The sequence below is a fragment of the Bos indicus genome, chromosome 7 (assembly GCF_029378745.1).
Source record: "Bos indicus isolate NIAB-ARS_2022 breed Sahiwal x Tharparkar chromosome 7, NIAB-ARS_B.indTharparkar_mat_pri_1.0, whole genome shotgun sequence".
NCBI lineage: Eukaryota > Metazoa > Chordata > Mammalia > Artiodactyla > Bovidae > Bos > Bos indicus.
Window position 1 is genome coordinate 42578925 of NC_091766.1, and position 16523 is coordinate 42595447.

The 16523-nt window shown below is 39.9% G+C and overlaps 1 protein-coding gene across 1 annotated transcript; it reads right to left on the reverse strand.

Annotated features, from left to right (window-relative positions):
* Positions 1-540: 540 nt before the first annotated feature.
* Positions 541-1505, reverse strand: LOC139183995 (olfactory receptor 2M5-like). The gene has a single exon (XM_070792296.1). It carries the CDS (start codon positions 1477-1479, stop codon positions 541-543), a length of 939 nt encoding a protein of 312 aa, XP_070648397.1. The 5' UTR covers positions 1480-1505.
* Between the last annotated feature and the right edge of the window lie 15018 nt (positions 1506-16523).

Here is a 16523-nt window from a genome sequence, read left to right on the forward strand (position 1 = left end):
TTATGGTACATGAGGTTATCAAGTATGAATGGTGTAGAGGGCTGATGAGCATAATATCTTTTCCCTCATCAGTGTATCATCTAGGATGATTTAATAGAAATTCCAAGATGGAGAAAGGAAAGGATATCAAACATTTGTTTTTTCTTCTAGATGAAGTCAGGTTGAGGGACTCTGTGCAACCCCATAGATGGCAGCCCACCAGGCTCCCCCGTCCCTGGGTTTCTCCAGGCAAGAACACTGGAGTGGGTTGCCATTTCCTTCTCCAATGCATGAAAGTGAAAAGTGAAAGTGAAGTCACTCAGTCGTGTCCGACTCTTAGCGACCTCATGGACTGCAGCCCACCAGGCTCCTCCATCCATGGATTTTCCAGGCAAGAGTACTGGAGTGGGGTGTCATTGAGGGAAGCAGCTCTTAAAAACTGGTTGACTTTTTCAGGGATTAGAAAATATAATTCTTACAGGGATAATATTTTAATTAAAAAATGCCTCTTTGCAGGTGCATCACTAAGATTGTTTGCAGCTAAAAGGAAAACTCTGCCCTCTATCTGGTGGACTGAAACCTCCCCATCAACTTTTTTAGTGAACATAGAACTTCTTTGTTTCTAAGACTGTATGCAAGAGGGTTCAGGAGAGGGGTAAGGACAGTCCCAAAGAGAAAGAGACCCTGGTTCAACTTTGGAGTCTTGGCAGAACCAGGCCTCATGTAGATGCACATACCTGGACCAAAATAGAGACCCACCACACAGAGATGAGAGGAGCAAGTGGCCAGAGTCTTGTTCCTGCCTTCTGGGGAGTTCATTCGGAGTACAGCAAGGAAGATGAGAATGTAGGAGGACAAGATGAGAGATAAGGGCAGCAGCAGGACTAGGATGCTGGTCACCACTACAGCCTTCTCATAGGCTGAGATGTCCTCACAGACAATCCTAAGAATAGCCATGACTTCACAGAAAAAGTGAGGAATCTCTCTGGGGCTGCAGATATGAAAATGTAAGGTGAAAGCAGTGTGGCCAGAGGAAGTAAGGGCACCTCCAGCCCAAGACATGGCAGCCACCTGCCAGCACATCCTAGGACTCATGATGACAGGGTACCGCAGGGGATTGCAGATAGCCACATAGCGATCAAAACACATGACAGTTATAAGGATGCATTCTCCAATGGCTACTGTCAGCGAGAAAAAGATTTGAGTCCCACAAGCCAGGAATGAGATGCTTTGCCATCCAGAGAAGAAGTTGGCCACCATCTTGGGTATGATGCTAGAGGTCAAAGTCAAATCCATTAAGGAGAGCTGACTGAGCAGGAAGTACATGGGAGTATGGAGCCGGGAATCCAACCAAATGAGGAGGACCAGAAGAGTGTTGCCAATGAAGGCAGCCATGTAGATGAGGAGAACAATGGAAACCAAAGCTGTGGTGTATCTAAATTCAGGGAAGAATCCCAGGAGGATGAAATTTGTGGATTCTGTCTCATTCCCTCCCCACATGGCTCTCTGTGATGACAACACAAAGGGAGGAGATTAAAAAAAAAAAAAAAGTCAGTGCTGAAACAGTTTTTTAAAGTTTGTTTAAAATAATTTATAACAAAAATGACAAGCATAAAGTGTTTATCCATGATTATCTGCATCAATTCTTAACATTTTTTTCAGTAACCCCGAACCACGATCTAATGTACTTTAGAAACCAGAGTGTAAGTTTTTAAATGTGACTCATTATCATTAATGTTTGAAATATATTTTCTTATATTAAGAACAATTTTTGATCATTACAGTTTTTTCTTTAGAATGATAATGTTTGTTATTGGGTTGAGAAATCACAATCACCACTTGCACATTTTCAGTTTTTTGCTGTTTTTAGAAAATGATGATATTTCCATTTTTATCTTTTCAATGATTTTCTTAGCAATATTTCTGAGGAATAATTTACATTTATTTCCAGGTCATATAATATAGTATTTATTTGCTCATGAAAAATAGTACTAATTTAATTTATACAAGGATTTAAAACATTTTTAAATGCTCCTGCTTAATCAAAGCTTCTGGCCTTGGGCATTATAAACATACAAATAAACTGGTCATTAGGACTGTGTTTTGTGTTATGTACATTTAAGGTTATTTTAAGCTTTTAATGTAATCGACCCTTCTTTATACTCTGGCAAATAAATGCATTATATCTACATGGTTTCGATACAATAAATTCATACCAAGTATCAATAAGGGAAAAAGGTATTTCTACATGAACTAGCAGGGTTCCTGATATTGTAAAATTCATATTACCTAAAATTTTAGTTACAGTATTTATGTGCATGATCAACACAGAGAAATTTTAGGGCTCCTTTCTCTCAGGCTTAGGAACTTTTTCTTTTAAGACTCTCTGTATACAATCCTTCTCCTTGATGCCTGTATAACCCTTTAAATTCCTAGACATACTCCTGCTGGGGTTACAAGAGGACTTTACTCATCTCTACTGAGATTCACAGGGCTTAGTTACAAAATCCTGACCAAACAGTATAAGGATGGGAAAACTGTAAACAAGTACTCATGAAAATAGTTTTAAAAATTCTAAAAAAGATCAAAGTGACTCTAACAGTGTATTAAAGCCTCATAATTGTCCAAATTTAATGTAAGCACAATTAACATTAGAATGTTTATAAAGTAAGAATGGATGTGTCTAAGCATTTGAACAGATTAAAGAAAAAGTATACACATTAGAACAAAAACTTGATAAAATTAATTACTAAATACTGATTTAAAATCCATCCTAACTATTAATAACTAGTAGTAGAATAAGATATTCTAACATCCTATTGTATTACTTTCCTGCCAATATGTGACATTCATTTGTTAATGGAATTACTGAAAATATTATCTCTAAGGAGCTTCCCTGGTGGCTCAGATGGTAAAGCGCCTGCCTGCAATGCGGGAGACCTGGGTTCTATCCCTGGGTTGGGAAGATCTCCTGGAGAAGGAAATGGCAACCCACACCAGTACTCTTACCTGGAGAATCCCATGGACGGAGGAGCCTGGCAGGCTACAGTCCATGGACTCGCATAGAGTTGGACACGACTGAGTGACTTCACTTTCACTTTTCACTATCTCTAAGGGGCTTCTCAGGTGGCTCAGTGGTAAAGAATCTGCCAGCCAATGCTGGAGACGCAGGAGATGCCAGTTCGATCACTGGGTAGGGAAGATCCCCTAGAGGAGGAAGTGGCAACTCGCTCCAAAATTCTTCCCTGGAAGATTCCATGGACAGAGGAGCTTGTTGGACTACGGTCCATGGGGTCACAAAGAGTCTGACACAACTGAGTGACTGAGCACACACACACATCATCTCTAAATTGTTAAGCTAATTCTTTCTTCACAGGTGTGCACTGTATATTTGTCAACATTAACAGCAAGATCCAGGTTTCCTTTACTTTTTGCAAGAAGTCTTTTTGCAGAGAGTCTTTCTCCCTCTAACACAACATTCCTTTCTCAGAAACAGTGAACTCAAACATTAGGTCCTTGTATACAACTCAATGGACATGAGTTTGAGCAAGCTTCAGGAGATAGTGAAGGACAGGGAAGCCAGGTGTGCTGCAGTCCACGGGGTCACAAAGAGTCGGACACAACTGAGTGACTGAACAACATTTCTAATCTTGTGCAATTTGACCTCAACTCCTTGCTTCCATCCAGATATTGATTTAAATTTGTTCATCAAAAATGATGATAAGTTTTTAATGCAGAAATTCTGATAACAAAAATGGTCTAAGTCTGTTCTCCCATTGATTAATCACTGCTGCTGCTGCTGCTGCTAAGTCGCTTCAGTTGTGACCGACTCTGTGCGACCCCATTGACAGCAGCCCACCAGGCTCCCCTGTCCCTGGGATTCTCCAGGCAAGAACACTGGAGTGGGTTGCCATTTCCTTCTCCAATGCATGAAAGTAAAAAGTGAAAGTGAAGTCGTGCAGTCGTGTCCGACTCTTAGCGACCCCATGGACTGGAGCCCACCAGGCTCCACCATCCATGGGATTTTCCAGGTAAAAGTACTGGAGTGGGGTGCCATTTCCTTCTCCAATGCATGAAAGTGAAGTCGCTCAGCCGTGTCCGACTCTTAGCGACCCCATGGACTGCAGCCTACCAGGCTCCTTCGTCCATGGGATTTTCCAGGCAAGAGTACTGGAGTGGGGTGCCATTGCCTTCTCCGATCAATCACTAAAAGGCTTCATTTCTTGTGAAGAACTAGCTGAACTCTGTGGGTTGGCACTGCCAGATTGAGACATCTATCTTTACATATCCACCTTTTATTTGAGCATACCATGTTGATCACCTTCAAACCAAGAAACCACAGTTAATCAGGGCCTTTCTCCTGGGTGAATGTCTTGAAGGGTTAGCCTGATTTTAGATGTGGACAGTTTAAGATTTAAAAAAGTAAATTTAATAATAAAAATGGTCAACGTTTATCTTATTCTCTCCTGCCTTAAAGGGAGCCTTCGTGCAGTCAGGGCACTGTATGTGGTTCATCTAGAGTCATCAGATGGTGAGAAACTGAGATTTCAGACTGGCCAGATCTTTGAAAATTTTCTGACTTTGTAAATAAGAAAGCAGGGTTCTGTGATGTAAGTGCTTGTTACACGTCATCCCATTTCTAGCACAGGTGCTGCTTTCCTACTTGGCTAGGTTCAATTATAAACTCTCACTCCAAATTCCATTCATCGCAGTCTGAATTTAAACCTATATTTCATCATTGTTGCGGTTACATGTGTTAATATGTATCTCACCCTTTAAGTCATAAAATTTGTGATGGAAGAAACTGTATTTGCTAAGTTCCACCTTTTCTCTCTAGATCTGACATGTTGCCTTCAGTGAAAATAAGTTAGATACACTATCAATTCAGGATTGGAATACAGGTCTTAGAACTCTGGATTTAATTCCTGTATCAAAAAAGAAGCTTACAGGACAAAAACCATTTTTCTACCTAACAGCATTATTTTGTTGCTTTTATGATCCCTCATTGACTTCAGAGCATTTGGCAGCATTTTATCTGGTTGAACTATATGGGAAGAGGATCATCATTTCTATGTCCACTTGAGAAATAATATGCATAAATGACTAAAGGACATACAACTTTGCTAGTCACATAGTTAAATAACACTTTCTTACTGTTTAATAGTTATCTGCTTAACAAGATTGAACCCTACAAATATTATTTACAAATAACTATAGAATTAACATTAGGAATGGATTTTTCACAACCAGAAAAAATTGGATTCTCTATCAAGATGCTTACCTTGAATTTGTGCTCAGTCATAAGATCTTACAAAGTATAAAGTATTAAAAATTCCTTTGGCCCAGTGACTCTGATTATACCGTTTAAAAAGACAAGTAAACTATTCAGTAGGAAAAGATAGGTAATTGGGTATATCTTGATAAGCTGTCTCTCCTCAGCCTAAATTGTAAGCAGAACTGGAATCTCCCTAATTCCTCAGTGGCCTGGGATTTAGCATAGAGCGGCCAGTCACTCCGAGCATTGCTGCTTCCTGACTCAGCCCCACCTACTGCTCATTAAGGGTTGAGGTGCCCAGGTGTAGTGGCCTAAAGGAATCTTCTCTCCAGGATATAATTAGTGTTTTTTAAAACTATCCACTAGCTACATACTCTGAATTTTTTGTTTGCTTTCCTGTCAACATCACCATCATTTCCTCTAAGTTCCAACTTGTACTTTTCTTTTACTTTTAATCATTAATTTCATACAACCATTAAGTAACCAATATTGATTTCTCTTTTCTAACAATTCTTATTTTCTCCTTCATTTCTATTCATAGGACCCTCACTCTAGACCTATTTCCCCTGTGTAGAATATCACTTTTTCTTATCTTCTTAGCTAAATTCTCCCTTTTCTTCAAGGTCAGATTTAAGTCTTATCTCTGCATCAAAATCTACCTTTATTTCCACAGTGAATACCAGCATGTTTTCATTAGTTAATTACATCTCTCTCTCTCTCCCTTGGCTTATCATACCTACGTCACACTGTAAATGATTTTTTCCAACTCCCTTACAATTAACAGTGGGAATAAAGCTATGGAAGCCTAGGATTTTGCTTCAGTCCTCATTATGTTCCCTCCTTTTTTGTCCCTCTTTTTCATAAATTATCTTTTTCTTAGTAGGCACTGACTTAACACTATTAATTAAATTTATGTTTCATTAAAATCAACAAAAGCTGTACTATATGCTGAGAACTGAAATGGAAAAATAATAAATGCAGTAAGATCTGATCAAGTGGGGAAATTGATTTATGAAAAAAAAGAGAGATTATGATATGACCGATTAGTACCACAACAAAATTATGTAGAAATTGCTATGGTTCCACAAGTGAGGGAGGATTAAGTTGTCTAGATAGATAATTGGTAGATTATTAAAGGATGGTTTCATGTGTATAATAACATCTGAATTGAATTTTAAAGAATAAGTAGGAATGAATGAAAGTAGAAATGAGGAAAATTTAAGCATGGGAAGCTGTTTCAGAGCAGATGGACTAACATGGTTTTTATGGAAAAAATCATCCATAATTTTGATGGATATAGAAGCTATAGGAATGGACAGGGAATGATGATGGAATATAGAAAGAGGCTCAAATGTATACTCAGCTTAGGGGAAGTGAGTATGATCTGGGCACTAAATTATTGTACACCCCGACCAAAGGGAGAAGCTTTTATGATTAACAGGTATTATGAAATAAAAGACAGGTATTAGAATAATCAACATACTTAAATGGCCACATAATTGAAGACAGACACAGCAAGGCCCTTGAAGAATTTAAGGAAATGTGGAAACATCTTGTGTTTGGAGAATTCTGTGCCTTTTCATACTCTCCTCTGCTCTTCTTTTCCTCACACTCGACTTTGTTGCTTCTGTCCACAATTGCTTTTGACCTCCAATCAATTATTTTGGCCATTAGAATTTATCAGGCAGAGTTTTTGGATACTTTCCTTCTAAATATGAATTCAAATAGGTTCTTGATCAAAAAAAATTTAAACTGGTTCATCAAACTACACACTTTTAATAGACCAATAATACTTTAAAATAAACTTTTATTTTCTGAAAAGTTCTTGATTTACAGAGAAGTTGTAAAGATAATACAGAGAGTTCTCATAAATTCCTCACCATGTTTTCATCTTTCTTGACATTTTATTGCTGTTCAGTTGCTAAACTGTATCCTACTCTTTGTGACCCCATGGACTGGAGCACACCAAGCTTTCCTATCCTTCAATATCTCTGAGTTTGCTCAAACTCATGTCCATTGAATTGATGATGCCATCCAACCATCTCATGTTCTGTCTCCCCCTTCTCCTCCTGCCTCAATCGTTCTGAGCATCAGGGTTTTTTCTCAGTGAGTCAGCTCTTTGCATTAGGTAGCCAAAGTATTGGAGTTTCAGCTTCAGCATCAGTCCTTCTAAGGAGTATTCAGGGTTGATTTTCTTTAAGACTGACTGGTTTGATATCCTTGCTGTCTAAGATACTCTCAAGAGTCTTCTCCAACATCACAATTCAAAAGCATCAGTTCTTTGATACTCAGCCTTCTTTATGGTCCAATTCACACATCTTTACATGATTAAAGATGAAAAACCATAGCTTTGACTAGACGGACCTTTGTCGATAAAATGTCTCTGCTTTTTAATATGCTGTCTAGGTTTTTTCTTCCAAGGAACATGCGTCTTTTAATTTCATGGCTGCAGTCACCATCTGAAGTGATTTTGGAGCCCAAGAAAATAAAGTCTGTCACTGTTTCCATTGTTTCCCCATCTATTTGCCATGAAGTGATGGGACCGGATGCCATGATGTTCATTTTTGAATGTTGAGTTTTAAGCCATCTTTTTCACTCTCCTCTTTCACTTTCATCAAGAGGCTCTTTAGTTCTTCTTCACTTTCTGCCATAAGGGTGGTGTCATCTGCATATCTGAGGTTATTGATATATCTCCTGGCAATCTTGATTCCAGCTTGTGCTTCATCCAGCCCAGCATTTCTCATGATGTACTCTCCAAGTTTATCCAAAGCTTCTGGTCTGGGTGTTATATTTTAAGGACAAACTAACCATTAGGACTGTGTTTTATGTTGTTTTCACTTATGGTTTTTTAAGCTTTTAATCTAATTGACCCTTCTATTCAGGCAATAAATTCATTGTATATATGTGATTGATAGAAAATTCATATCAAGTAACAATAAGGGAAAACGTTTTTTTCTACATGACATCATAGACACTTCCACTCTTGCAAAATTCATATTACCTTAATGATTAGTCATAGTAGTTAATGTGCCTGATAGGTACAGGTGAAATTAGGATTTCTTTCCCTCAGGCTTACCAACTTTTCCTTCTTAGATATTCATAGCTCTACATAATCTTTCTCCTTGATACTTGTATAGTCCTTTAAACTCCTACACATACTCTTGTTGAGTGCACGAAAGGACATGCACCATTCTCCCGTGAGACTCTTAAGACTTCATTACAAAAACCTAACCAAAACAGCACAAGAATGGGAAAATTATAAGCAAGTTGTACTCATTAAAATAGTTTCAAAAATCCTAAAAAATTCAAATTATCTCTAATTGTGTATTAAAAGTTCATAATTATTTAAATTTAACATCAGATCAGATCAGATCCGTCACGCAGTCGTATCCGTCTCTTTGTGACACCATGAATCGCAGCACACCAGGCCTCCCTGTCCATCACCAACTCCAGAGTCCGAAATGCAGTACTTGGATGCAATCTCAAATATGACAGAATGATCTCTGTTCATTTCCAAGGGAAACCATTCAGTATCACAGTAATCCAAGTCTATGCCCCAACCAGTAACGCTGAAGAAGCTGAAGTTGAACGGTTCTATGAAGACTTACAAGACCTTTTAGAACTAACACCCAAAAAAGATGTCCTTTTCATGATAGGGGACTGGAATGCAAAAGTAGGAAGTCAAGAAACACCTGGAGTAACAGGCAAATTTGGCCTTGGAATACGGAATGAAGCAGGGCAAAGACTAATAGAGTTTTGCCAAGAAAATGCACTGGTCATAACAAACACCCTCTTCCAACAACACAAGAGAAGACTCTATACATGGACATCACCAGATGGTCAACACTGAAATCAGATTGATTATATTCTTTGCAGCCAAAGATGGAGAAGCTCTATACAGTCAGCAAAAACAAGACTGGGAGCTGACTGTGGCTCAGATCATGAACTCCTTATTGCCAAATTCAGACTTAAATTGAAGAAAGTGGGGAAGACAACTAGACTATTCAGGTATGACCTAAATCAAATCCCTTATGATTATACAGTGGAAGTGAGAAATAGATTTAAGGGCCTAGATCTGATAGATAGAGTGCCTGATGAACTATGGAATGAGGTTCGTGACATTGTACAGAAGACAGGGATCAAGACCATCCCCATGGAAAAGAAATGCAAAAAAGCTAAATGGCTGTCTGCGGAGGCCTTACAAATTTAACATAGATCAGATCAGATCAGTCGCTCAGTCGTGTCTTACTCTTTGTGACCTCATGAATCGCAGCACACCAGGCCTCCCTGTCCATCACCAACTCCCGGAGTTCACTCAGACTCACGTCCATCGAGTCAGTGATGCCATCCAGCCATCTCATCCTCTGTCGTCCCCTTCTCCTCCTGCCCCCAATCCCTCCCAGCATCAGAGTCTTTTGCAATGAGTCAACTCTTCTCACGAGGTGGCCAAAGTACTGGAATTTCAGCTTCAGCATCATTGCTTCCAAAGAAATCCCAGGGCTGATCTCCTTCAGAATGGACTGGTTGGATCTCCTTGCAGTCCAAGGGACTCTCAAGAGTCTTCTCCAACACCACAGTTCAAAAGCATCAGTTCTTCGGCGCTCAGCCTTCTTCACAGTCCAACTCTTACATCCATACATGACCACAGGAAAAACCATAGCCTTGACTAGACGAACCTTTGTTGGCAAAGTAATGTCTCTGCTTTTGAATATGCTATCTAGGTTGGTCATAACCTTCCTTCCAAGGAGTAAGCGTCTTTTAATTTCATGGCTGCAGTCACCATCTGTAGTGATTTTGGAGCCCCCAAAATAAAGTCTGACACTGATTCCACTGTTTCCCCATCTATTTCCCATGAAGTGGTGGGACCGGATGCCATGATCTTCGTTTTCTGAATGTTGAGCTTTAAGCCAACTTTTTCACTCTCCACTTTCACTTTCATCAAGAGGCTTTTGAGTTCCTCTTCACTTTCTGCCATAAGGGTGGTGTCATCTGCGTATCTGAGGTTATTGATATTTCTCCCGGCAATCTTGATTCCAGCTTGTGTTTCTTCCAGTCCAGCGTTTCTCATGATGTACTCTGCATATAAGTTAAATAAACAGGGTGACAATCTACAGCCTTGACGTATTCCTTTTCCTATTTGGAACTAGTCTGTTGTTCCATTTCCAGTTCTAACTGTTGCTTCCTGACCTGCATACAAATTTCTCAGGAGGCAGATCAGGTGGTCTGGTATTCCCATCTCTTTCAGAATTTTCCACAGTTTATTGTGATCCACACAGTCAAAGGCTTTGGCATAGTCAATATAGCAGAAATAGATGTTTTTCTGGAACTCTCTTGCTTTTTCGATGATCCAGCGGATGTTGGCAATTTGATCTCTGGTTCCTCTGCCTTTTCTAAAACCAGCTTGAACATCAGGAAGTTCACGGTTCACATATTGCTGAAGCCTGGCTTGGAGAATTTTGAGAATTACTTTACTAGCGTGTGAGATGAGTGCAATTGTGCAGTATTTTGAGCATTCTTTGGCATTGCCTTTCTTTGGGATTGGAATGAAAACTGACCTTTTCCAGTCCTGGGGCCACTGCTGAGTTTTCCAAATTTGCTGGCATATTGAGTGCAGCACTTTCACAGCATCATCTTTCAGGATTTGGAATAGCTCAACTGGAATTCCATCACCTCCACTAGCTTTGTTCGTAGTGATGCTTTCTAAGGCCCACTTGACTTCACATTCCAGGATGTCTGGCTCTAGGCCAGTGATCACACCATTGTGATTATCTGGGTCATGAAGATCTTTTTTGTACAGTTCTTCTGTGTATTCTTGCCATCTCTTCTTAATATCTTCTGCTTCTGTCCTTTATCGAGCTCATCTTTGCATGAAATGTTCCTTTGGTATCTCTGATTTTCTTGAAGAGATCCCTAGTCTTTCCCATTCTGTTGTTTTCCTCTATTTCTTTGCATTGATCGCTGAAGAAGGCTTTCTTATCTCTTCTTGCTATTCTTTGGAACTCTGCATTCAGATGTTTATATCTTTCCTTTTCTCCTTTGCTTTTCGCTTCTCTTCTTTTCACAGCTATTTGTAAGGCCTCCGCAGACAGCCATTTAGCTTTTTTGCATTTCTTTTCCATGGGGATGGTCTTGATCCCTGTCTTCTGTACAATGTCACGAACCTCATTCCATAGTTCATCAGGCACTCTATCTATCAGATCTAGGCCCTTAAATCTATTTCTCACTTCCACTGTATAATCATAAGGGATTTGATTTAGGTCATACCTGAATAGTCTAGTTGTCTTCCCCACTTTCTTCAATTTAAGTCTGAATTTGGCAATAAGGAGTTCATGATCTGAGCCACAGTCAGCTCCCAGTCTTGTTTTTGCTGACTGTATAGAGCTTCTCCATCTTTGGCTGCAAAGAATATAATCAATCTGATTTCAGTGTTGACCATCTGGTGATGTCCATGTATAGAGTCTTCTCTTGTGTTGTTGGAAGAGGGTGTTTGTTATGACCAGTGCATTTTCTTGGCAAAACTCTATTAGTCTTTGCCCTGCTTCATTCCGTATTCCAAGGCCAAATTTGCCTGTTACTCCAGGTGTTTCTTGACTTCCTACTTTTGCATTCCAGTCCCCTATCATGAAAAGGACATCTTTTTTGGGTGTTAGTTCTAAAAGGTCTTGTAAGTCTTCATAGAACCGTTCAACTTCAGCTTCTTCAGCGTTACTGGTTGGGGCATAGACTTGGATTACTGTGATATTGAATGGTTTGCCTTGGAAATGAACAGAGATCATTCTGTCGTATTTGAGATTGCATCCAAGTACTGCATTTCGGACTCTTTTGTTGACCATGATGGCCACTCCATTTCTTCTGAGGGATTCCTGCCCGCAGTAGTAGATATAATGGTCATCTAAGTTAAATTCACCCATTCCAGTCCATTTCAGTTCGCTGATTCCTAGAATGTCAACATTCACTCTTGCCATCTCTTGTTTGACCACTTCCAATTTGCCTTGATTCATGGACCTGACATTCCAGGTTCCTATGCAATATTGCTCTTTACAGCATCGGACCTTGCTTCTAACACCAGTCACATCCACAGCTGGGTATTGTTTTTGCTTTGGCTCCATCCCTTCATTCTTTCTGGAGTTATTTCTCCACTGATCTCCAGTAGCATATTGGGTACCTACTGACCTGGGGAGTTTCTCCTTCAGTATCCTATCATTTTGCCTTTTCATACCTTTCATGGGGTTCTCAAGGCAAGAATACTGAAGTGGTTTGCCATTCCCTTCTCCAGTGGACCACATTCTGTCAAATCTCTCCACCATGACCCACCCGTCTTGGGTTGCCCCACAGGCATGGCTTAGTTTCATTGAGTTAGACAAGGCTGTGGTCCTAGTGTGATTAGATTGACTAGTTTTCTGTGAGTATGGTTTCAGTGTGTTTGCCCTCTGATGCCCTCTTGCAACACCTACCATTTTACTTGGGTTTCTCTTACCTTGGGCGAGGGGTATCTCTTCACGGCTGCTCCAGCAGAGCGCAGCCATTGCTCCTTACCTTGCATGAGAGGTATCTCCTCACCACCGCCCTTCCTGACCTTCAATGTGGGACAGCTCCTCTAGGCCCTCCTGCGCCCGTGCAGCCACGGCTCCAGAAACTATTAAACATTACAATGTTTATAAAAAACAGATGTTTATTAAAGAAAAAGCATTGCATTTGTTACAAAAACCTGATCAAACTTGTCACTAAGTCATGATTTAACATCCACCCTAAGTTATGACCAACCTAGATAGCATATTCAAAAGCAGAGACATTACTTTGCCAACAAAGGTCCGTCTAGTCAAGGCTATGGTTTTTCCTGTGGTCATGTATGGATGTGAGATTTGGACTGTGAAGAAAGCTGAGTGCCGAAGAATTGATGCTTTTGAACTGTGGTGTTGGAGAAAACTCTTGAGAGTCCCTTGGACTGCAAGAAGATCCAACCAGTCTATTCTGAAGGAGATCAGCCCTGAGATTTCTTTGGAAGGAATGATGCTGAAGCTGAAACTCCAGTACTTTGGCCACCTCATGCAAAGAGTTGACTCATTGGAAAAGACTCTGATGCTGGGAGGGGTTGGGGACAGGAGGAGAAGGGGATGACAGAGGATGAGATGGCTGGATGGCATCATCGACTCGATGGATGTGAGTCTGAGTGAACTCCGGGAGTTGGTGATGGACAGGGAGGCCTGGTGTGCTGTGATCCATGGGGTCACAAAGAGTCGGACACAATTGAGCAACTGAACTGAACTGAAAGCTGTTAAAGCCATATAAAATTTTTTCTGATCTGATATAGCAGGGTTTTTTTTGTTGAGTAGTTACTCTCATGGCAGCATTAGTTTCAAGGATTATATCACAAATAGAGAGAGTGAAGTGGATTTAAAGGCAAAGACTGGGGAGAACCAAGATGGCAGAGGAGTAGGTGGATATCGAGTGCATACATCTCTGTCCACAAATGTATTGGGAATACAAGTACACAGATCATTGGAAGAATACTAACAGGAGTCCTTAACCAACAGAAAGAATTATATGGATAGACACATGATTGGGTATGGCAAAAGAAAGAAGGAAGATGGAGGAACAGAGCAAAATCAGGAGAGGACCTGCAGTGGGGGTGGGAAAGCTGAAGCAGGAGAGACTCCTACATCCAGGGAAATCAGTTGGAACAGAAGGGAAGCATTTGAGGCTGTTGAAGTAGGGTGAAGCAGCTGATCTGTGAGAGTCTGAAATGAGTGAAAACCACAAAATCAGTTCTGCAGCTGTACATATCCCAGACTGAGACACAGGTCCAATGGTATGCACCAGGGCTGGGGACTAGAAACTCAGGTGGAGGACTGCTGTTGACTGAAGGGATTTGGCATGAGGAATGGTAGGGAGGAAATTCACAATAGACATTTTCTCCAATGTCTTTGGAGAAAAACTGGGTACCCATGGAAGCTAGGGGCTACTTCTGAGTTGTGTACAGGACTGGAGCCACCACTATAGACCTTCTCTCCCCACTTGGCAGTGCTATAAGTTGAGCAATAGAGGCACCAGTCAGGACTGCCCTTTCAGTGCTTACTGCTGGAGGCTAGAAAAGGCTCCTAATAGAGCCATATCTCTTGTGCCCATGGCTGTCAGATTCTCTGCACACCCTGTGTTGCCAAAATCCCTGCAATCCAAGCAGTCATGCCACCTCTATTCATTGTCCTTACTAGGGCAGACCCAAGTCCTCCAGGGACACCTCAGGAGCATACTCCTGTGGCTGTCTCACACACAGAGGTGAGTATAAAACCACAATTGAGCTCTAGGGGTGGGGCAAATAAGAAGCAGGATTAAAAACCTTTCTATCAGCTGCAGAAGCTGCAGATGAAATACATACAATCAACTAGTTATACTGTGTCTATGGAATATGTAAAAGGACAATGAGTGTTTTCACATAAGAAAACACTAGGTCTGGCAGCTGCAGACATTGGAGGCAAGTACACATATGAGCAGGGCCAGACTAGAGTCTGAGCTGCCCACAGTAGGTCCAGAGACCAGCCCTCCCTAGAACTGGAGGGCTTCTTAAGAAGGTGGAGGAAGGTTGTGTCTCAAACCTGGATCAAGAGCACTGACAGCTGAGACCCTATGAAAACATAAAATTATTTTAACAATGCTTTTATTTCATTCCTATATTTCTACTTCTACTGTTTGCTGTTTTATGTCTTTTCTAGTTTTGTTTGTTTGTGTATGTATGTATGTGTGTGTGTATATATATATATATATATATATATATATATATATTTACTTCTATTTTAACTTTGCTTTTCTGTTTTTTCTTTTATTTTCTTTACAATTTTTGCCTGTTTGTCCTATTTATGTCCATTTGTCCTATTTGCTTTATTTCTCACTTGGCACTCTCTTTTGGTTTTTTTTTTGTTTTTTTTCTCTTTTGTGTTTTAGTTAGTTGTTTTTAATTGGTTAATTTTGTTTTTTATTTATTTTGTTCATTGAATTGCTCTCTTATAGTGTGTTTTATTTGGTCTCAAGTACAACCTTGAGAACTTTTTTTTTCTTTTTTTCAACCACACTTTTAATTTCATTTATATACTTCTAACTCCATTTTGGCTTATTGAAATGCTTTTTTTTTTTTCCTATCTTGTTTCTTTGTTTTTCTTATTGTTCTTCTCCTGCTGTAGTCATTCTTTAATACATACAAATCTTTCTATTACTTCTATTTAACTTTGCTTTTCTGTTATTTTCCTCTTACCTTTTCTTCCTCTTTCTTTCTTTTTCTTTTTTTAACCATGTTTGTTAGTTTGCTTTGTTTTCTTTGCAATATTCACCAGTTGGCACTCTGCTTTGGTTTGGCTTCCTGGATTATATTTTAGCTAGCTTTGTTTCTAATTGGTCGATATACTTTTTTAATTCCTTTGCCTACCAGGTCAATCTAGTGTATTTTTATTTCCTTTGTACTGTTTCAACTTTGTTTATGTGTATGTGTGTGTGGGTATGTTACATTGTTTTTGTTATTATTAGTCCAATTTTCCACATACCATTCCTCTGGGCTCAACTTTTATCTTTTATTATGTTTTTTGTTTGTTTTCTTTGTATGTTTGTTTTAATCCCCTTTAAAACCATAACAAGTGACATGTGGAGTCTTGATTCCCTGCCCAGAGATCAGTCCTAAGTCTTTGGAGTAGGACTGCTGAGTCCAGGACCCTAAACTGCCCAAGGACTCTTAGCCCAGGCGAGTACTAATTAGTGAGAACTCCCAGAAAAGCCTCTACTTATATGCAAGACCCAGCATCACCCACCTGCTGACAGCACCCTGTACAGGATGCCTCACTCAACTAGCAAGCAAGAGAAAAATACAGACTCAATCAACAGCAGACAAGATTACCAGAGACACTCCAAAACTTACCATCTCACACAGCCCTACTCATCAGAGGGAAAAAAAGAAAACTCACCTCTGTGCTCCAGAATGCAGACACAAGTCACTCCCAACATGAAGCCTACACAAACAACTAGACCAACCTTATGCATCGAGGGTAGAAAACAAAAGGAAGGAATAATATGACCCTAAAGCCTAGGAAAAGGAGACCTCAAATATAGTAACTTAGAAAAAAGTCATGAAAATACAGAGAAATACTGCACAAATGAAGGAACAAGGCAGAAAGTCACAAGACCAAATAAATGAAAGGAAATAGTCAAGCTAGCTGAAAAAGAATTCAGAGTAATGTTAGTAAAGATAATCCAATACCTTGAAAATAAAATGGAGAAAATGAAAGAA

Excerpts from the sequence above, each read along its gene's own strand:
- LOC139183995 (XM_070792296.1), bottom strand. The coding sequence starts at position 1,479 with ATGTGGGGAGGGAATGAGACAGAATCCACAAATTTCATCCTCCTGGGA.